This window comes from Marmota flaviventris, chromosome 2, assembly GCF_047511675.1.
Source record: "Marmota flaviventris isolate mMarFla1 chromosome 2, mMarFla1.hap1, whole genome shotgun sequence".
NCBI classification, from domain to species: Eukaryota; Metazoa; Chordata; class Mammalia; order Rodentia; family Sciuridae; genus Marmota; species Marmota flaviventris.
Window position 1 is genome coordinate 109,591,040 of NC_092499.1, and position 21,773 is coordinate 109,612,812.

The 21,773-nt window shown below is 36.6% G+C and overlaps 1 protein-coding gene across 2 annotated transcripts in view; it reads left to right on the top strand.

Annotated features, from left to right (window-relative positions):
* The window catches only part of Aph1b (aph-1 homolog B, gamma-secretase subunit), a 34,261-nt gene continuing 12,488 nt past the window's right edge, over nucleotides 1-21,773 (top strand). For both annotated transcript variants that reach the window (XM_027924479.2, XM_071608359.1), the window contains exons 1-4: nucleotides 1-174; nucleotides 1,645-1,815; nucleotides 6,476-6,546; nucleotides 7,596-7,718. In XM_027924479.2, coding sequence (XP_027780280.1) covers nucleotides 62-174; nucleotides 1,645-1,815; nucleotides 6,476-6,546; nucleotides 7,596-7,718 — 478 coding nt within the window. In that variant the 5' untranslated portion in view covers nucleotides 1-61. The remainder of the gene's footprint in view (nucleotides 175-1,644; nucleotides 1,816-6,475; nucleotides 6,547-7,595; nucleotides 7,719-21,773) is intronic.

Consider the following 21,773-nt stretch of genomic DNA (forward strand, 5'->3'; position numbering starts at 1 on the left):
TGACGGCGCCGGGCGCTTCTCTGGTCCCTGCCGGGCCCCCAGGCTGGCTTCCGCGGTCGCCATGACGGCGGCCGTGTTCTTCGGTTGCACCTTCATTGCCTTCGGGCCTGCGCTTGCTCTCTACGTCTTCACCATCGCCATCGAGCCGTTGCGCGTCATCTTCCTCATCGCCGGGTGAGGCGGTTGCGCTAGCAGACCCAGACGCTGGGGCCCCCCTCCCCCGCCTGGGGCACCCGCGACCCTCAGCGTCCCCATCAAATGAGTCGACCTTGCTAGGTTTTGGATCGGAGGAGGGTTGAGACCAGGGAACCAAGACCCGGGACCCCTGAGGCTCTTTGCCCTCCTCCAGGGCCTGTGGGGAAAAAAACCCCCAGAGCCCGGAGACCTCAGCTGCGGGTTCTGAAGAAGGGGTTCACATTGTGGGTCTCAGAACCCCCTGATGCATGGCAGGCATCGCAAATCCGTGGGTGGGCCTTAGTGGGCTATGAAGCCACTAAAATTATGAGAAAAAAAAATTTGGATAAGTTCTTATAGGCACCTTAATTTTTCTGGAGAGGTAGTCTCTAATTTTCTAAAATTCTCAAAGGCGTCTGTAATCACTGACGGTTAAATAGCCTTTACTGCCTAGCACAGTAGTTCTCGCCCTTCAGCAACTAGAGACACCTGGGGACTTTAAAATATACGGATGCCCACTCCCAACCTTAGATCCACTGAACCAGAATGTCTAAGGTGTGGGATTCGAGCTCAGGCTCTTTTTTTTTTTTTTTCTCTAAAGCTCCCTAGGTGATTCAGGTGTGTGTGCAGCGAAAGGTTGGAAATTTATGAAAACACAGGAGCACCTGATCATGCATCTCCTTTTGGGGGCTTGGTAAATACCGAACTCTGGTGGTGAACGTGGTCATAATCTCATTTTTAACCTGCCTGACCGCTCTCACTGGTTCATGCCACGTCTGCCTTCCCCTACAAATCTTACTGGCAAAGCCAATGGTTCCTTTATTTTATTTATAGTTGCCTCCTGCAACTGTATTGAAAGTGCTATATCACATGTGTCGTTTTAAAAACAAGAGATTTGGGTTAACCCATTTGTAAAGCTCGCTGTGATCATTAAAATCCCCAGGAGTGTTGTAAGAACCAAGCTTGGAAATAACTGATCTAGATTTTCACCCTCTGGATTTTCACCAATTACTCTATTAATAGAGTGTAGACTTTTTTTCCCTCCCTGGAAAACACATCTTTGCGGATATCTGAATATTGAGTCCTCAATTTCTGGCAGATTTGAAGGATATGAAAATTGCAATAGTCACAAAGTTGTATGTTTTATGGTTTTGACACATCAGTGAGCAGAGCATTAGGAAGAAAAGAGAGTAACAAGGGTTCCTGTCAGGTAGTCTTTGGTAGGTAGAGTTTGCAGATGCACTTGCACATAATAGGGTCACTTGTTGGGCAAACCTCACTTTCCTCTTAGATCACATGTTTGTCTCACCACAGACAATGCACCATTAAGAACAATTGATCCAGAGTGCCGCTTTATGAGGATTTCTTATTTAAAATTCAGAATATCTGTTCCTTCCCAGTCAGGCTCCTGGTCCCCATTTAAAATCATTATTAATCCTTATGTTTATAATTTTTTCCCCTGATTTTCAGAGCTTTCTTCTGGTTGGTGTCTCTACTCCTTTCATCCCTTTTATGGTTCATAGCAAGCCACATTACTGAGAACAAAGATGGACCAACACAGAAATATGTGCTAATCTTCGGAGTGTTGGTTTCAGTCATTATCCAAGAAATGTTCCGATTTGCTTATTACAGACTTTTAAAGTAAGTTGTTTGCTGTATCATTTCCCCTAGTTAGATTTGAATTATGATTTGGTAATGTGAAACATTAATAATCCTATGTATTTGAGGATCCGTACTTTACTACATAGTTCAAAATGAAGGGATTGATATTTCCAGCCTGAAAATATTGAGTCTTCTTTAACTTGTGTAGATTCCTTCCTTCCTTTTAAAATATAATCTTCTTTTTCTTTTTTTCTTTTCTTTTCTTTTTTTGGTCCTGGAGAGTGAACCCAAGGGCACTTACCATTGAGCGACATCCCCAGCCTTGTTTATTTTTTATTTTTTTTTTTAGGGTATTTGGGATTGAACCCAGGGGCACTTTAGCATGGAGCTACATCCCCAGCCCTTTTAATCTTTTTTTTTTTTTTTTAAAGGTATGGTCTCCCTAAGTTGCTGAGACTGGCCATAAACTTGTGTTCCTCTTGCCTCAGCCTCTGTGGGATTATAGGTGTGCACCACTGTGCCTGCCTTCCAAAAAATTATTCTTGAGAATATATTTGATGCCAGACAGTGTCAATGCCAATGCAAGGCACTGGGTATACATCAATGACTAAAAAAATCTCTGACCTCATGGAGTTTATCATAAGAGGAGAAGGGCCAATAAATGAACAAGAAAATACATTGTATATTAGAAGAAGTAACATGGAGAAAAGCAACCTAGGGAAATAGTCATTGAAACAACAAAAATGCTTCCAACTTGGAATTTATGTGTTCTTTCCGACCATCTAAGATAATTCTTATGGAGCTTATGCCTTCCATTGTTTTGAATATATTATGGCACAGCAGTGGTTTGTTTTATGGTATTTTCTATAGTTTCAAATCTATAAAATAAAAATGTTTGGAAAAAAAAATAAACTTGGGCACAAGTTCCCTCTTTTGGGCCACAGAGTATGTCATCTGTGGTACCCATGAGGACCTCATATGAAACTTCTGATTTGAAACACAACTTGGAATGATATTTTCTTTTCAGGCAGTCATGAGATTGGCCCTGGTTACATAGTAAGACTTGGTAGAATAATAAATGTGCCATTTGTATCCATTTCTGCAAATGAGGTAATTACAGCTGTCCATGAATTTCATAGATACAACCCAGACTGAACTTTAACATCTCTTTTAATAGGCTTCTAGTAATTTGTTCTTGCTAATATGCTAGGCCTTCTGTATTTTTAACTTTTTACTTTTAGATATTGAATTTCCTTTTCATACTGAAACACTTTAAATTACAAATTGAAAACTAGGAAGCCTTTTCTTAGAAAAGGTTTAAACATGAAATTCCCATTAGTCCCTGGAAATGTTGGAGAGCAATAAATAAATATCAAAAGTAACATTTAAAGCTATATTTGGTGGTATGTGTCTATAGCTCCAGCTACTCAGGAGGTGAGGCTGAATTAGGAAAATTGCTTGAGCCCAGCAGATCAAGGCCAGCCTGAGCAACATAGTTAGACCCTGTCTCAAAAAGAAAGAAAAAAAATTAATTTTCACAGGAATACTAATGGATGAACATCTGGCAGTGATTGAATGTTTCTGGCATATAGCTATTACTACTGTGCTATGATTTTAATTTTTACTGTAGAATATTACTGAAGTAATCAAAATCTGTCTCCTTCTGACCTCTGCCCCACTCACCAAATAAATGAAATCTTTGCCACATGATTGTCATCATGTCCCTTTCAAGACTAAACATTCCTCATTTCTTCATGTGGATCTCAGAAGACATGATTGTGGCTTCCAAGTTTATTTTTTGTCAGTGGACATGCTCCTTTTGGTCAGTGCTGATTTTTACCCATGCTCAGAACCTAGCATAGTATTCTGCAGTGTGGTCTAAGTAGTGTGCTGGCCTGGGCACTGTGTTCTCAACTCGGCTTCACATTGCACTTGTTTTTCCTGTCAACATCATCATTGGCTCTTCAGGAAACCACATGTACTCCTGTAAAAGGACCTGTGGAAATTTTCCAAAAAGGTGGTAGAACAAACATGTCAACAGGTGCTTTTGTTTGCATTTGCAAAATGGATCTTTAATAAACCTTTGAAATATTCTACAAAAATTTCCTAGAAATTTCTAGAAATGTTGGATGTTATGTAGTTGAGTTAAAACAAATTTGAGAATTTTGTGACACTTTAATGATAACTAACACATGGATACATTTAAATTGCTCTCTTCTATGCTTTACTACATTCAAATACAGGGTCTTTGGTTTAATGAATATTTAGTTTAATGCTCTCCAGTGCCAAAGTAGGTTTTGAACTTTTTAAGTTTAAAGGAGTGCTTCAGTTAAATTTTGCTCCCTGAATTTGGCGCCAGGATTAAATTGTGAAGAGTTCACGATGGTGTTTGTTTTTGTTGCTGGTTCTCTCGGGATTGAACCCAGGCATGCTCTACCATTGAGCTACATACATCCTAGCTCTTTTTACATTTTGACATGGGGTCTCATTACGTTGCTGAGGGCCTTGCTAAGTTGCTGAGGCTGACTTCAAACTTGTGATCCTCCTGCCTCAGCTTACCAAGTTGCTGGGATTATAAGCATGTACCACTGTTTGTTTTTTGGTAGTTATTGAATCCAGGTCTTTGTGCTCTACCGCTGACTATACCCATAGCTCTGCTACAGTTTTCTTTAAGAGGCATCAGTCTATTTTTTTAAAATTTCTAAAATGGTGTATTTAATTTGTGTGCATAGTTCTTGATGCATACCTCTATTATATATACATTTGAAAATAGAACAAACAAAAAGAGTATGGTTTACCAGTAATTTTTCAAAGTTTATATTTTTTAAAATGGGATCTTTTTTCCATTCTTGGAAATACAATAATAAATGCAAACAAAGAATTTTTCACTTCCGTAAAATGTTAAATTGAAAACACTACTACTTGCATCAACAGTCATGTGTTCTGTGCGTCAGGAACATGGAAACTGATCATGTTTTGTGCTTTTTCACTTCCTACTGTTAACACTAAGAACTATTAGTGCCAAAACATTCCCTCTCAAACACTCCTGTAAAATAGACTGAGGAAGTTTACTAAACTTTTGAACTTATATATTTCATGTATTTGTGATAACAGTACTTTGCCATACCAAATAGTAAAAATATTTTTTTATTCCTGAATCATTTTATAAAACAAATTCTACAAAATTTATTCATTTTACTTTATTGATAACTTTGTTGAAGGAGATCATTACTATTACAATGACTCATAAGCTTTAGTTAGTTTTTAACAGGATCCCTGTAATAGGTAAAAAGTTTATTTTATTTAGGAAAATTGGATAATTTAGTTGGTTACTGCTCCAAAGAAATAGGAAAACTGTCACTTAAATTTCTGGCTTATTCTTTTGAGTCCAGAAAAACAAAGAACACTTTTCATATGCATATTAGTATTTTGGCTGAATTCTGCATTGCCTTAATGTAGTCTATAATGAATTTACATACCTTGAAATTTAAATTAACACAATGCCAGAAAGTAAGAATGTTCTGGTTAGTTTTGTGTTTTTAGAGTTCATCTCTCTCCTTTTTGTTTCAACACTTGCTGACAAATGAGTCAAAAATGTTTTGTTTCCATTATTACTTTAGTAAACATATGTTTTAGTAAATATAATTTAAATATTCTTTGAGTCAGAATCTTATACTGTTGCATAGTTCCTGGCCAAAAAGGAGTAGCAATAGTGCCTGTAGTGGAACTGACCAGCCATATCTAGCATTCTGTACATATCAGGTGGAAAGTGGAGGCTCAATGATGTGTTTGTGGATTGGCTATAAAGGAAGCATATGATCACTCTGAAGATCATTTCTTGTTGAGCAGTATTCTATCCTTTCATTCAAATATTTATTTACCTCTTATTCCTGTAACATTTCATTCTACAGGATATAATAAAAGTATTAGGCTGTTTTCTTTCCTGAAGTCTATTGGAGATATAAAATATACATGTAAAATATTTTAGAATCAGATATAATTAAGTACCCCTATGAGAGTTCAGATCATCAGTATTATAGGATTTAAGAGTAAGGAGGACTAGTGATAATCAACCATTGGTAGAGGCAGCTTCTTTAAGAAATTATTGCCTGGGGCCTGAGGGTGTGGCTCACTGGTATAGCATGTGCTTAGCATGTGTGAGACCCTGGGTTCAATCCCCAGCAAAGAGAGAGAGAGAGAAGGAGAGAAGGAGGGAGGGAGGAGAGAATAGAGGAGGATAAGGAAGAAAAAGGAGAAAAGTTTTGGTTTTACAGAGTGCAAGACAGAAGGGAAGGAGGCAGTAAGTGTGGCCCTAATAAAAGATAAAGTGGAGATGAAGACAGTGCTTTGGGAAAAGAAAAAAAGTTCAGAGTGGTAAATTCCATGGATATTGAGATATTTATTGAGCTTAGAAATATGGTGTTGCTGTTTTTCTTATTAAATTAATTCCTTCATGACTTATTTACCTATGTTTTTCTTTTTTATATGAGCATTTAGAAAAAAGGCAGAAGTTAGAAATTACAGCTGATTTTACTGAATTGAAAATATGCTGGGTTTTGTTTGAATGGATTCTAGATTTAGAGTATAACCTGATCAGAGTCTTAGGAAGTATCTGGATTTGAAGTGTCTTGTGTACTTTCCTGACATACTGCTTTTTCTTCTTTTTTTAAAAAAATGTATGTGTGTGGTTTTATTATAGAAAAGCCAGTGAGGGTTTGAAGAGCATAAACCCAGATGAGAGTGCACCCTCCATGCAATTGCTGGCCTATGGTAAGTTAGAACCATGCCGTGTCATTAAGAAAAAAAAAAAAAAAATCAGACTTGGCTTGAAAACTTTCTTTATCTTGCTGGGCACAGAGGCACATGCCACCTGTAATCTCAGCAGCTCAGGAGGCTGAGGCAGGAGGTTCATGAGTTCAAAGCTAGCCTCACAACTTAGTGAAGCCCTAAGCAACTCATCGAGACCCTGTCTCTAAATAAAATACATGTGACTCAGTGGTTAAGCACCCCTGGGTTCAATCCCCGGTTCAAAAAGAACCCCACTACCTTCATCTTATCTTTTGTAGATTTCAAGCAGTATTTTATTACTGTCTTGACTTATTGGCATATATTATTTGTTTTTTTTTACAACTTTCCTGGTTCCTTATGTGAAGGAAAATGATTACTGGTGACCTTTTTCTGTATGTTCATTAAATATTAATCAAGTTTGAAAGATTTTTAACATATATACTATATTCTAGTTAACCAACAATTTCATAGTGATGTAGCTTTCACTTTCCCTGATTGTTTACCATGACTTTAGCTGCACTAGGAGGACTCTTTATATTAATTCAGGCATATCTTTTTTTAGGCATATCTTTGCATATTATTCTTACAGAATTATGTTTTTAGATTGGGCTTAGGACTCTAAATTGAGCCCAGGATCAAGCCTTACATGCACAGTCACTTTTCAAGTTCAATTTTGGTTCTAAGCCATCAAATTTAACTCTATAGATTCTGTTACCATAAACCAAAGCCAGAACTTTAGCATCATATCCTCCTCTGCCTCATCTATTTCTTCTGTGTTTCTAGATCTTTTTGTATCCTTTTTTTCACTTCTCTGCTGAATCCCATTGTTCATTTCCCTTTCTCTTACCATTTCTCTTTGTTCATCATGTAGGTAAGCACATGCCTTTCCAGAGCTGGCTGGCCACTGCTTCAACAATAGCATATGTACCATTTCCCCTCTGGCAAAGTAGTATTCCCTAGTTCTTAGAATTTTTATTTGAATAGAAATCACAGCAAGAAAAGGGTTTAACAGTGTTTTTATTCCTTTTTAGTTTCTGGCTTGGGCTTTGGAATCATGAGCGGAGTGTTTTCCTTTGTGAATACCCTGTCTGACTCCTTGGGGCCAGGTATTGTGGGCATTCATGGAGATTCTCCTCAGTTTTTCCTTAATTCAGGTATGTATCTGATAGCTGTGAATGGTCAGCCTTCTAGTGTAAATGATCATCCTCAGTGGAGTTCGCAGGCTTAGGAATTCAAGTGAATGGAAATTTATGTAATACCAAGGCAAAATATTCTTAGAAAGAGTATAAAGAGAAGAACCTAGGAAAATAAATATTTTGGTTAGTGTTTTAGAATTTTAAGTGAAATTTAGCTTGTATAAAATGTAGTTTTATTTTGTTATACTAACAATGTTACTGTATAGTTGAAGTATTTATTAGAAGTTAATTTGCATAGGCTATATTTTCTTTTTGGTATTTGTAATTTTATATTTATAAGTCCTAATCTTTACTTAATTTACATCTTAGTGCATTTGGGAGATAGGCAGTATAATTTAATCTTGAAATTAATAGGAAAAGAATAACCAATGAATTGATATTTTTATCCAAAGATGCAGTATAAAAGGACCAACTCAAATTTCTTTTCAACCACTAGCTAAAAATTTTCATCATGATGCAACAATTGCAGATTTGAGTCACTAATATGCATAATTAAGATTTCTCCTAAGTTCTGCATGAAGACTTTTAAAGATAGAGGGGAAAACTCTACTGTGTTTTTAGTTATCTCTACAGCAGTTATACAATTAAAATAAGTGACCCTCACACATTATTTTAATTCCATCATTATTAACCTCCATGCAAAAGCTCCCCTCTTGTCCTCTAGTAGGGAGAATAAGGCAAAAAAAAAAAAAAAGTAAAAAGTAAAAAATGTTTAAGATGATGATGTTAAAAAGACATAAAGAGGTATGACCAAAATTTTTTTTTAAATTGCTACATCAGAGACATTCTTCATGTTGTCATGACCCCCAAACCCAGTGTAAACTTTCACCACTCTTCCTAGACCCTTTGTTTTTATTTCAGTTCAGACTTTGTTATCTCCTCTCTAGATTAATGCCATCAACCCGCAACTAGTTAGTCTTCCCTTTACACACATTTTCATGTGAATTCATCCTATATGCAGTCACCAAACTAATTTGCCCAGTTTCAGAAGTTTTTGACTTTCCAACATCTGTAGAAGAAAGTGAAGGATCTTTAACTCTGATTGCAAGTTAGAGGACCAGGAAGTGTGTTAATAAATCGTACTTATTTAATGGCACCTTCAACATAGCAAATTATCTTCCTTGTAAATATTCGATAACAGGAATATTTCTAGAAAATTTTTAAATGATTATGCTGAGGGTTATATTTATACAAATGTAATATTAATACCTGGTGTCTGTTAAAGTTCAGTATAAATTAATAAAAGTCTAGTTTTATGAATTTTTTACACAGCTTCGTTACCTTGCTTACAGAAACTATTTTCTTTTCATTTTCAAATTTTACCAGTTTCTTTCACTAGATGGTGCTAATTCCCTTCAATGAACTAGTCAGTTTTCAAAAGTCCAACTTAAAATTATTCTTTTGGAAGAGTGTAAGAAAAGATTTACTAGCACGTTTGCCCTTTTACCACTGTTGTTGTATTTGTAATTTCTGTGAACTCAAAGAAAAATTCAATATTCAATAAGATAATGTCTTTAGCCAGGTTTGGATAATAGACTGGCCATGTTGTGAATATGACCTAGGGAATGAAAGAATAGCCATTATTTTATAATAAATGAATTTCTTATTGTTATTCTCTGAAGCATAAACTTTGAATTATACATTTAAGAAATTGATTTTTATTTAACCATAACCCCAAATTATATGTATATTTGTATTTTTGTTGTATATTATTTGCAATTACTGTTATTACCATTTATTTAGACACAAGCTCATTTTTAATTTTGCAGTTAAATTTGCAAATTTATATTTTTAACATGTTCCATTATAAATGCCTAAGTAATAGTCAAAACAAATAGGAATATGAGGTCATTAGTATATCTATATTAGTGTATATTAATAAGATACACATTATATAAAACCTGTATATACATAGGTTTTTGTTACAGAAAGGCATAGTTTATATATAATATGTATGAGTTAAGTCTTTTTCTTTTATAGTTATGTAGTAAGCTTGCATTGAAGTATTAGAATCATTGTAATTTCTTGGAAATGCTGTATAGAGATGGAAGTATTGGAATCAGAATCCCAAATTCCAGTCTTTTCCTAGCTCATTAATTTAGCAATTGGAGCAAGTCCATCTGATTATTTAACTACTCCATAAATATGTATTTGTATTTAGTAGGAGTTATACCAAGCTATGAAAATATAGTTGATAGTCATACCTTTCATCCATATTGGTGAATAGAGACAAATAGCTAATTATAATAAAGCATAATAAATGCTGCAATAAGGAAGAGATAGTATAGTATAGTACTTTGCCTTTATCCCTTTTACCACTGTTGTGATTAATTGGCTAGTGGTGTAATTATTTGTTTAATGTCTCTCTCTCCAGTTGGGTGCTAAGCCATGTAAGCACAAGGATTATACTGTTATGTTCACTGCTATATCCCCAGCACCTTGTAGAGTCCTTTGTTTCTAGATGGCACTCAATAAATATTTACTGAAAAATGAAAGCTAGGCACAGCTTATGGACTGCCATTGCAGTTGAGATTTACTTAAAGATAATGGTAACTAGGCAGGTAAAGGAAGGGGGTTGTGCAGGAAGGATGTTCCAGGCAGAGGGAAGAGGCCTCTTCCCTTTAGGCCTGGCAGTGAGAAAGACATTGTTCACTAGGTAAAGGAAGTATCTTTCAGGAAGGGCAAAAGTAATGCCAAGTTCAGAGTTGTTAAGAATTAAATTAATATTTAAGGGCTTTATAAACTCCAGAGTGGCCTAAGAATGTTATCGAGGTAGAAAATTTGGTTCCTGAGATTAGAAAACAGAATTTAGAGGATAATTTCTTGAATATTACTCTGAATTACCTCCCTTGTACTTTAGAAGGGAAAAAATGTTTAATTTATTACTCGGTTTAAAAGGACAGCTGATGTTTTTAAACTTCCCAAACCATTTCATTTCTTTTATATTTTCTGAACAGTGTTCTTGTCTAGATATATTTTAAAACTTTTTTGCCACTAAAGCTTTTCACTGGGCAAAATCAGTACTGGTAAGACCACATGTGGAGTATTGTATTCACTTGTAATCATTGTGATTTAACAGGAATGCTGAAGTACTAAAATTCACATGGAAGAATAGGGTCAGCATGATGAAAGATCTAGAAACTGTCCTATAAAGTGTAATTGAAAAAAATGAATTAAGAGGATTGTTGGAGATCAAGTTTTTCCTTCAGTTTGTCATTTCTTGTGATCAAATTATGCATCTACATACTTGCATGGCTTCATAGTGGCCAAAATGTACTTTTTTGCCCCTTGACTTTGAGTCACATGCCTTGAATTGGTCAATCAATGAATATTAAGTAAGAGCATTAAAAAGTTCTTGCATGGTTGGACCTGAGTTCTTGGACATGGGTCACATTCCATGAGAACATGCCTTTGATAGTTAATGTCCACTTAGCATGGACCCCTGAATGAACACACATAGAGCAGACCTGAGTACATCCTGCAGTAAGGAGCCCAATCCAGCAGTCTGCAGCAGAGCTGCCAGCTGAGTCCTGCCTTCATTTGCCAAAGCACAGTCATAGTTAGTAAACCTGGTGAGTTCCTTTTTTTATTCATTCACATTTTTTATTGATGACATTTTTGGTACTGGGGATTGAACCCAGGGGTGCTTTTACCACTGTCTGAAGCACACTTAGGGTGATTAGGTCTCAGTTTACTTTCTTGGTTCCCTTTTAGTTGCTGTCCACTCTTTACTAATTAACTGATTTTTTGGATTTAGTTATACAGTAAACATATTAACTCTCCATGAATCCCAGTTCACAATCTAGTTTTACTGGTCTACTAAATCCACTTCATCCCCTTTTCAACTCCTCCATCTTTGGGGAATCCCTTAAAGATGCATGTTCAAGGTTAAATGGAACTTAACATTTGGCCATACATAATGGGAAAATACTTGTCATAGGAGTAACAATAGGTGTGTGCATAGCCCAGTTACCACCTAGGCCTATTGTAGGCTCTAGTAGCCTGTGATACTTTATAAAGTGTGCACATCATGGGCATCAGTCTCGTGCAGTGTGTAAATAAGCATATCTGTGTTGCTTCACCATCCTTGGCAGAAAGAATGGCCTGGGTTGTAGCTGTAATACTTGATGGCCCTTGTAGATATAATCCAGGTCACCTTGTGAGATTCTGATGTCTCTTTCCTCATAGGGATGAGTGACAGATCTCTGCTATCTAAGTCAGTCAAATGCCTCCACTTCTCCATTCTCCATAGACCTTATTTCTTCTCTATGTGTGAAATGGTCTTTATTATTTTCATCCAATGCTGCCCTTAATTTTTGGTATTTTGAGGTTTTGTTTCTTTTCCTTCACTGAATTCCAAAGAGAATTTTTTTCATAGCCAGTGATGAACAAGAGACTATCCTATAAATATGGCTTGCACTGGACAAAAGTCAGATTTGGAAAATCATCCAGAATGGTATATTCATTTAGCCCCATAAGAATGAATTTTTTGCCTTCTAAATCCAGTGTTAATCATTTCAAAGTGGGAAAAAGAGCCTTTATTTTTCACCATTATTGCTTCATATAGCCTTCCTCAGCAACCTCAGCTTGATTCCACATAGCTCCATGGCTATGATAAGAAGCTATGTGCTGGGAATCCCATAATTTCCTGACCTGTTCCATGCCCACTTCTCATGAAGGATGCCCTTCATTCCTGGGACCAGTGCACCAGTTCGCTCTTCTACCTCTCCTTAGCTCTGCTGTGAGTCAAAATGTTCACATCAAGGCCACTGCATTGCATAACATCTGGGGGAATTGTTCACGTGTAACATATTTCATTGGTGTACTCTGAGGTTTTTCCAACATGATCCTGGAATAAGATTTAGCCAAATTTCCAAGAACCAGACTTTTTTCGCATGGGTAAATATTTGGAAATCTTGGCTATTCTTTTGAGGAATTAATTGACTTTAAGAGGTAGAGTGATTGGATTTTATCACCTTTTTTATGGTTCTAAAGTTCTCATAGAAGACTTGCATGTGGATATTTTTCTTGAGGCTGAAATCCATTGTTTCAGATGATATGCTGCTTTTCCCTCTCTAGTGGAACTTTCTCTTTACATTCTGTGGAACTATTTGAAATCCTGCTGATTTTTCACCAGAAATCTGGGAGGACAGAGATGTCTGAACAACTTTAATGTGGTGCACCCCTGAATTCTTCCTCATCTCATTGATATAATCTCTACTAGTTGCTCAGGCCAATTTGTTTTATTGGACTCATTCCTGATTCTTCCTTTTTATCATAACCCATATGCAATCCAGCTGCAGAAGTTATATCCAGTTTCATTTAAATCTTCACCCAAGTTTTTATAGGATTGCTTTTGCTTTATAAATAGCACCAGGAATAGATAGACTTGAGAGCTGATTTGGAGCAGGCATTTAAAGAAAAGGTAAATCTCATGGTATTGAAACTACTCTAGACCAGCAATAAGGTTTAAAAGGTTCTAATTTACTTCATGAAGTCAATGAAGCATTAATAGAAAGTAATAGAATCCTGAGAGCCCACAATCACTGCTTGCTGCCTGAGTGGGTCCCCCATTGGGGAGTTGTACCCTTAATGGCCATAAGCACTGCCTTGGACTCCATGCTCCTAATTGCAGCTCTAGCCAATGAGCTTTGGCATGATTTCTTTTATTTCATTGGTACCAGGATTGAACTCAAGGGTTCTTAACCATTGAGTCACCTCCTCAGCCCTTTTTAATATTTGAGACAGGGTCTCACTAAGTTACTTAGGGCCTCACTAAGTTGCTGGGGCTGGCTTTGAACTCATGATCCTCCTGCCTCAGCCTTCCAAGCTGCTGGGATTACAGATTTGCACCACCACACACTTGGCTTGGTGTGATTTCTTAGTGCATTTTTTGTGGCAGTAGCTGACTAATGTAGGGAATTTCAATTATTTTTTTAATGTGCCTCATATGGAAAAAAAAAGAGTTGTATTTCTTCAAAAAGCTTTCCTATGATTAAAAAGCAGGAGTTAGAGCAGTTTCTCAACTACAATACTATTGATATATGGGGCCAGATACTTTTTTATTGGGGAACTGTCTTTTGCATACTGTAGGACTTTTAACAGCATCCTTGGCTTCTATCCACTATATAACAGAAAAAAATGTGACAATACCATTTCCAGATGTGACAAGTAAAAATGTTTACTGACATTACCAAATGTCCTCTGGGGTCATAATCACCCTAGCTGAGAATTACTGAGTTAGAGGAAGGCAGATTTGAGAACATTTACCACAGTAGCTATTTAATGAAGTAAGCTCCTAAATTGGAAGCATTCAAAGTGGACCCTGTGGGACTGATTTTTTTTCCATATGTGAGGGGACTGGATTACATGACTAATAAGAGGCCTCCCAGTGTTCACGCTATCACATTGATGGGTTAATTTGGGAAGAGTATTTATTTCAACATTCTTCAGTATTGCTAGGGGGGCTTTAAACATAACATTATAACCTTGGTAGTCCATTCAGCTCATAAACATGCCTCAGGAATGTTTTCATAAATATGAAATGATGAGTTCTATTTTAAACACCTGCAGTCATTTAAGTTGCTTTTGGGACATCTTGTTTATAATCTTTTTGGTATTAAGGGACAGTACCATAACTTGCTTACTTCCATATAATATGAGATGGTTTTAACACATATTTTTTAAAATAATGGATAATAATTTTTTATTAGTTGCTCAAAACATGGATAATAAATTTAATACTGGAGAATTTTAATACTGAATAATATCTGGGACCTGAGTCCTGCTTACACTTGACTGGAGATCTCTCTCAAATCCAGAGGGTTCCTATAACCTGGAGGAGTAGAGAGCAGGCTCCCACTTCATAGAACCCAGAAACCTCAGACCCTTAGAAAAGAAGCCAAAAGCCCTTTGGTATTCACAGCCTGCCTATAGGCAGCAAGGGCCAAGTGCTGGGTTTTGAGAAGTCTCTGTTGCTGCCACCACCCATAAGCAGCCCTTATGTCTCTCCAACGTAGTCAGAAACACACTGAGGTGATTAAGAGAGACCTAGATTACAGATTACAGCAGTTTATGTTCTCTCAGGAATCCAGAGTTAGCATTAGTTGCTATCTTAGGCCATTGTTTTCATAGGGACAGAAAAGTTTATATCAGGAATGAGAGAAGGACATGGTACTTAGGGATCTGAATGCTGGAATATTTGGGGTTTATTCATTAAAGAAGTTAGTAAAAGGGATCTGAATGCTGGAATATTTGGGGTTTATTCATTAAAGAAGTTAGTAAAAGAGGCAATACTAAATGTTACCTCTTACAGATAACAGTGAAACTTTTTGTTTTAACATAGGTTAGATCGAGCCAGGTGTGGTGGCGCATGCCTATAATCCCAGTGACTCCAGAGGTTGAGGCAGGAGTATTGAAAGTTCGAGGCCAGCCTTGGCAACTTAGGCCCTAAACAACTTAGATCCTGTCTTAAAAAATGAAAAGGGCTAGGTATGTCACTCAGTGGTAAAGCACCTCTGGGTTCAATCCCCAGTACCTAATAAATTAGTAAATAAGTTTTTAAAAAGACTGGGGATGTAGCTCAGTGGTAAAGTGCCCCTGGATTAAATTCCTAGTATCAAAAAAAAAAAAAAAGGTTTAGATTGAAGCATTGTTTGCCTAGAGATTTAGCCTTAGAAGATTATTAGAAGAGGAAATCCATTGTCAAACTAAACCTCTGTCACAAACAGAGGTACAGTACTTGCTAAAATTGTTCAGCTTTATGGATATTCCAAAATATTGGAAATTCTGGAAGCTCCTTTTATTAATCTATTAGCTAACTTTGGTATTCTTATATTTGGAGAAGGTTTTTTTTTTTTTTGGAACAAAGCAAATATTAGGGCTTAAAAATTAGGAGGCTCTCTAGAGAGGTTTGCTGCTAGAAAACCTTCATTTCTAGTTGAAATAAATTCCATTTGCTAATGGAAGTATCAAAATAGAATATATGCAGCTATAGCTACCTGAATGTGGCAGGGTAGTTCAGATACCCAGGTCTTAGTGTCTGTTGGATCTCTTAACAGTTGCAGAGGGAATAAACAATAACTCTCAGTATTCTGCCATAGTACCTTGTGATGGTAAGGGCTCATGATGACCCATCAAAGCTAGTCAGAAACCAGTGGTGGCTATTAAATAAGTAGTCAGGTAGAAATGTATAATATTTTGATATGTGAAAGATTTCCTTTAGATATTATGTTAATAAAACAGTAAGCTGAAAGATGGGGCAAGGCTCCCAGAAACTGTTTTGTGGAAGATGCAGTGCTTAGCACAGACCTGTCCCATACTGAGCACTGAATATACCTATGCAGATAATGGAAGAGGACAGGAAGAAAATAAATGTAAGAGTAATACAAAGTCAGAGGGAAAAAATCTTAAGAATGAAAAAGAATGCATTTTTAATACATAGCCAAATACTCAGGGGATTTGGATAAATGTGGTAATTGCTTGCTGCTTTGCTTCACTTTCCCACCTTGTAGTACGGCTCACTAAGGACCCTGGCTTATTCATTAACCATAGCACAGAGTAGTCAACATTTATTGAAAAGCAGTGGTTTGCCAAGCACTATGCTTTCTGTGAGGTATTATCCCCACTTTAGAAATGAAGGAAATGGAGAAGTTGAATAACTTGTCCAAAGACACACAATGGAGCTGGCATGATTCTAACTTGGGATTGTCTGACACCAAAGATCTATGTATAATATTCAGGCCAGACTATCTAAGTGCTCACTAAATATGTGTAGAGTACAGATAAAAAAAAAAAAAAGTGGAAGCCAGGCACTATGGCACATGCCTGTAATCCCAGCAACTTGGGAAGCTGAGGCAGGAGGATTGCAAGTTCAAGGCCATCCTGGGCAATTTAACAAGATCTTGTCTCAAAAATATTTAAAAATAATAAAAGGGACTGGGGTTGTAGCTCAGTGGTAAAGCAAATTTGGTTTCAATACCCACTATTAAAAAATTGTGAAATGTATATATCAGGGAAGAATCCACTGAAGAAATTACATTTGAGCTGGATCTTAAATAAAAGTAAGATTTGGTTGTGGTGAAATGGGGAAGGATATTGGTGAGGTGTAGAGTATGTAGCCAAGAGGATAAATCTGTTAAAAAAAAAACCAGTATGGTCAAAGAAAAGAAGAGTTCTGGTTTTCTACTTTAAGGATGTATTTGAAGATACATTAGTAGAGGTATATTGTCAGAATTTGGGTCCAGATTGTACAGGGCCTTGAATGCTAGTCTGAGATGTCTGTACTGGACTTTGGAGACAAAGTCAACCTATCAAAGACTTTTTAGCAAGAAGGACTAAGAAATACAGAAAATTTGGAAGCAAGTTGAGGGCTAATGATGTATTGAAGATACTTGCCTACAACATACAGAACAATGCTTTACAGAATAGACTGAAGGTTTTTCCTGAGAGCATTTCCCAAGTAGGACTTGACCATAAGAGCATACTTGGCTGGTTCCAATATTCATGACATCTAGGTTTTAGGAACCCTTAAAGCGTGAGTACTTTATTATAATTATTTTAAAAACTCAGGGTTTGCTTTTGTGCCAGTTACCACCTTTCTGATGTAAGAAACTTTAAAACCTTAACTCCTGGGCATTGTCAGTGGTCTCAACACTATCCCAGGATCTATCTCCAGGAGAACTTCTCTTTCCAGAGTCATCTCTGGAATTAAAATATGTCATTTTAGTTTAGTCTTCTATAGTCTTAAAGTTTTAAAAACTATTGCTCTGCTCCTATTTGAGTTAAAATATTTATCATAATTACTAAAATGATGACACTGTCACACCAAATTTAATAGCTTGCTTTCCTCCAATTGCAACAGTTATGTCTTTTGAATATTGTCTTGCATGTTTTTCAAGTAAATGAAACTATGCACTTTTATACAGATTTTTTTCATTCAACATTATATTCTTTTTTTTTTTTTCCAGGGCCCTGTCTCACAAATTTTTTTTTTAATTTTTTATTGTTGGCTGTTCAAAACATTACATAGTTCTTGATATATCATATTTCACACTTTGATTCAAGTGGGTTATGAGCTCCCATTTTTACCCCATATACAGATTGCAGAATTACATCAGTTACACATCCATTGATTTACATATTGCCATACTAGTGTCTGTTGTGTTCTGCTGCCTTTCCTATCCTCTACTATCCCCCCTCCCCTCCCCTCCCCTCCCCTCTTCTCTCTCTGCCCCCTCTACTGGCATTCATTTGTCCCCCTTGTATTATTTTTCCCTTTCCCCACACTTCCTCTTGTATGTACTTTTGTATAACTCTGAGGGTCTCCTTCCATTTCCATGCAATTTCCCTTCTCTCTCCCTTTCCCTCCCACCTCTCATCCCTGTTTAATGTTAATCTTCTTCTCATGCTCTTCGACCCTACTCTGTTCTTAGTTACTCTCCTTATATCAAAGAAGACATTTGGCATTTGTTTTTCAGGGATTGGCTAGCTTCACTTAGCATAATCTGCTCTAATGCCATCCATTTCCCTGTAAATTCTATGATTTTGTCATTTTTTAATGCAGAGTAATACTCCATTGTGTATAAATGCCACATTTTTTTTATCCATTCATCTATTGAAAGGCATCTAGGTTGGTTCCACAGTCTTACTATTGTGAATTGTGCTGCTATGAACATCGATGTAGCAGTGTCCCTGTAGCATGCTCTTTTTAGGTCTTTAGGGAATAGACCGAGAAGGGGAATAGCTGGGTCAAATGGTGGCTCCATTCCCAGCTTTCCAAGAAATCTCCATACTGCTTTCCAAATTGGCTGCACCAATCTGCAGTCCCACCAGCAATGTACAAGTGTACCCTTTTCCCCACATCCTCGCCAGCACTTGTTGTTGTTTGACTTCATAATGGCTGCCAATCTAACTGGAGTGAGATGGTATCTTAGGGTGGTTTTGATTTGCATTTCTCTGACTGCTAGAGATGGTGAGCATTTTTTCATGTACTTGTTGATTGATTGTATGTCCTCCTCTGAGAAGTGTCTGTTCAGGTCCTTGGCCCATTTGTTGATTGGGTTGTTTGTTCTCTTATTGTCTAATTTTTTGAGTTCTTTGTATACTCTGGATATTAGGGCTCTATCTGAAGTGTGAGGAGTAAAGATTTGTTCCCAGGATGTAGGCTCTCTATTTACCTCTCTTATTGTTTCTTTTGCTGAGAAAAAACTTTTTAGTTTGAGTAAGTCCCATTTGTTGATTCTAGTTATTAACTTTTGTGCTATGGGTGTCCTATTGAGGAATTTGGAGCCCGACCCCACAGTATGTAGATCGTAGCCAACTTTTTCTTCTATCAGACGGCGTGTCTCTGATTTAATATCAAGCTCCTTGATCCATTTTGAATTAACTTTTGTGCATGGCGAGAGAAAGGGATTCAGTTTCATTTTGTTGCATATGGATTTCCAGTTTTCCCAGCACCATTTGTTGAAGATGCTATCCTTCCTCCATTGCATGCTTTTAGCCCCTTTATCAAATATAAGGTAGTTGTAGTTTTGTGGATTGGTTTCTGTGTCCTCTATTCTGTACCATTGGTCCACCCGCCTGTTTTGGTACCAGTACCATGCTGTTTTTGTTACTATTGCTCTGTAGTATAGTTTGAAGTCTGGTATCGCTATACCGCCTGATTCACACTTCCTGCTTAGCATTGTTTTTGCTATTCTGGGTCTTTTATTTTTCCATATGAATTTCATGATTGCTTTCTCTATTTCTACAAGAAATGCCGTTGGGATTTTGATTGGCATTGCATTAAACCTATAGAGAACTTTTGGTAATATCGCCATTTTGATGATGTTAGTTCTGCCTATCCATGAACAGGGTATATTTTTCCATCTTCTAAGATCTTCTTCTATTTCTCTCTTTAGGGTTCTGTAGTTTTCATTGTATAAGTCTTTCACCTCTTTTGTTAGGTTGATTCCCAAGTATTTTATTTTTTTTGAAGATATTGTGAATGGAGTGGTTGTCCTCATTTCCATTTCAGAGGATTTGTCGCTGATATACAGGAATGCCTTTGATTTATGCGTGTTGATTTTATATCCTGCCACTTTGCTGAATTCATTTATTAGCTGTAATAGTTTCTTTGTAGACCCTTTTGGGTCTGCTAGGTATAGAATCATGTCATCTGCAAATAGTGATAATTTAAGTTCTTCTTTTCCTATTTTGATGCCTTTAATTTCTTTCGTCTGTCTAATTGCTCTGGCCAGTGTTTCGAGAACTATGTTGAACAGAAGTGGAGAGAGAGGGCATCCCTGTCTTGTTCCAGATTTTAGAGGGAATGCCTTCAATTTTTCTCCATTCAGAATGATGCTAGCCTGAGGCTTAGCATAGATTGCTTTTACAATATTGAGGTATGTTCCTGTTATCCCTAGTTTTTCTAGAGTTTTGAACATAAAGGGATGCTGTACTTTGTCGAATGCTTTTTCCGCATCTATCGAGATGATCATATGGTTCTTATTTTTAAGTCTATTGATGTGGTGAATAACATTTATTGATTTCCGTATATTGAACCAGCCTTGCATCCCAGGGATGAATCCTACTTGATCATGGTGAACAATTTTTTTGATATGTTTTTGTATCCGATTCGCCAGAATTTTATTGAGGATTTTTGCATCTAGGTTCATTAGAGATATTGGTCTGTAGTTTTCTTTCTTTGAAGTATCTTTGTCTGGTTTAGGTATCAGGGTGATGTTGGCCTCGTAGAATGAATTTGGAAGTTCTCCCTCTTTTTCTATTTCCTGAAGTAGCTTGAAAAGTATTGGTATTAGTTCCTCTTTAAAGGTTTTGTAAAACTCTGCTGTATACCCATCCGGTCCTGGGCTTTTCTTAGTTGGTAGTCTTTTGATGGTTTCTTCTATTTCCTCAATTGTAATTGGTCTGTTTAGGTTGTCTATATCCTCCTGACTCAATCTGGGAAGATCATATGACTTAAGAAATTTATCGATGCCTTCACTATCTTCTAATTTATTGGAGTATAAGGATTCAAAATAATTTTTGATTATCTTCTGTATATCTGAGGTGTCTGTTGTGATATTGCCTTTTTCATCCCGTATGCTAGTAATTTGAGTTTTCTCTCTTCTTCTCTTCGCTAGCATGGCTAAGGGTCTGTCGATTTTGTTTATTTTTTCAAAGAACCAACTTTTAGTTTTGTCAATTTTTTCAATTGTTTCTTTTGTTTCGATTTCATTAATTTCAGCTCTGATTTTAATTATTTCTTGCCTTCTACTTCTTTTGCTGTTGTTTTGCTCTTCTTTTTCTAGGATTTTGAGATGAAGTATGAGATCATTTATTTGTTGTTTTTTTCTTTTTTTAAGGAATGAACTCCAAGCAATGAATTTTCCTCTTAGAACTGCTTTCAATGTGTCCCATAGATTCCGATATGTTGTGTCAGTGTTTTCATTAATCTCTAAGAATTTTTTAATTTCCTCCTTGATGTCTTCTATAACCCATTGATCATTCAGTAACCTATTGTTCATTCTCCAAGTGATGTATGCTTTTTCCTTCCTTCTTTTATCGTTGATTTTCAGTTCCATTCCATTATGATCAGATAGGATGCATGGTATTATCTCTACTCCTTTGTATTGTCTAAGAGTTTCCCTGTGACATAATATATGATCTATTTTTGAGAAGGTTCCATGTGCTGCTGAGAAAAAAGTGTAACTGCTTGATGTTGGGTGGTATATTCTATATATGTCAATTAAGTCTAGGTTATTAATTGTGTTATTGAGTTCTATAGTTTCCTTATTCAACTTTTGTTTGGAAGATCTGTCCAGTGGCGAGAGAGGTGTGTTGAAGTCTCCCATGATTATTGTATGGTGGTCTATTAGACTCTTGAACTTGAGAAGAGTTTGTTTGATGAACATAGCTGCACCATTGTTTGGGGCATATATATTTATGATTGTTATGTCTTGTTGGTGTATGGTTCCCTTAAGCAGTATGTAGTGTCCCTCTTTATCCCTTTTGATTAACTTTGGCTTGAAA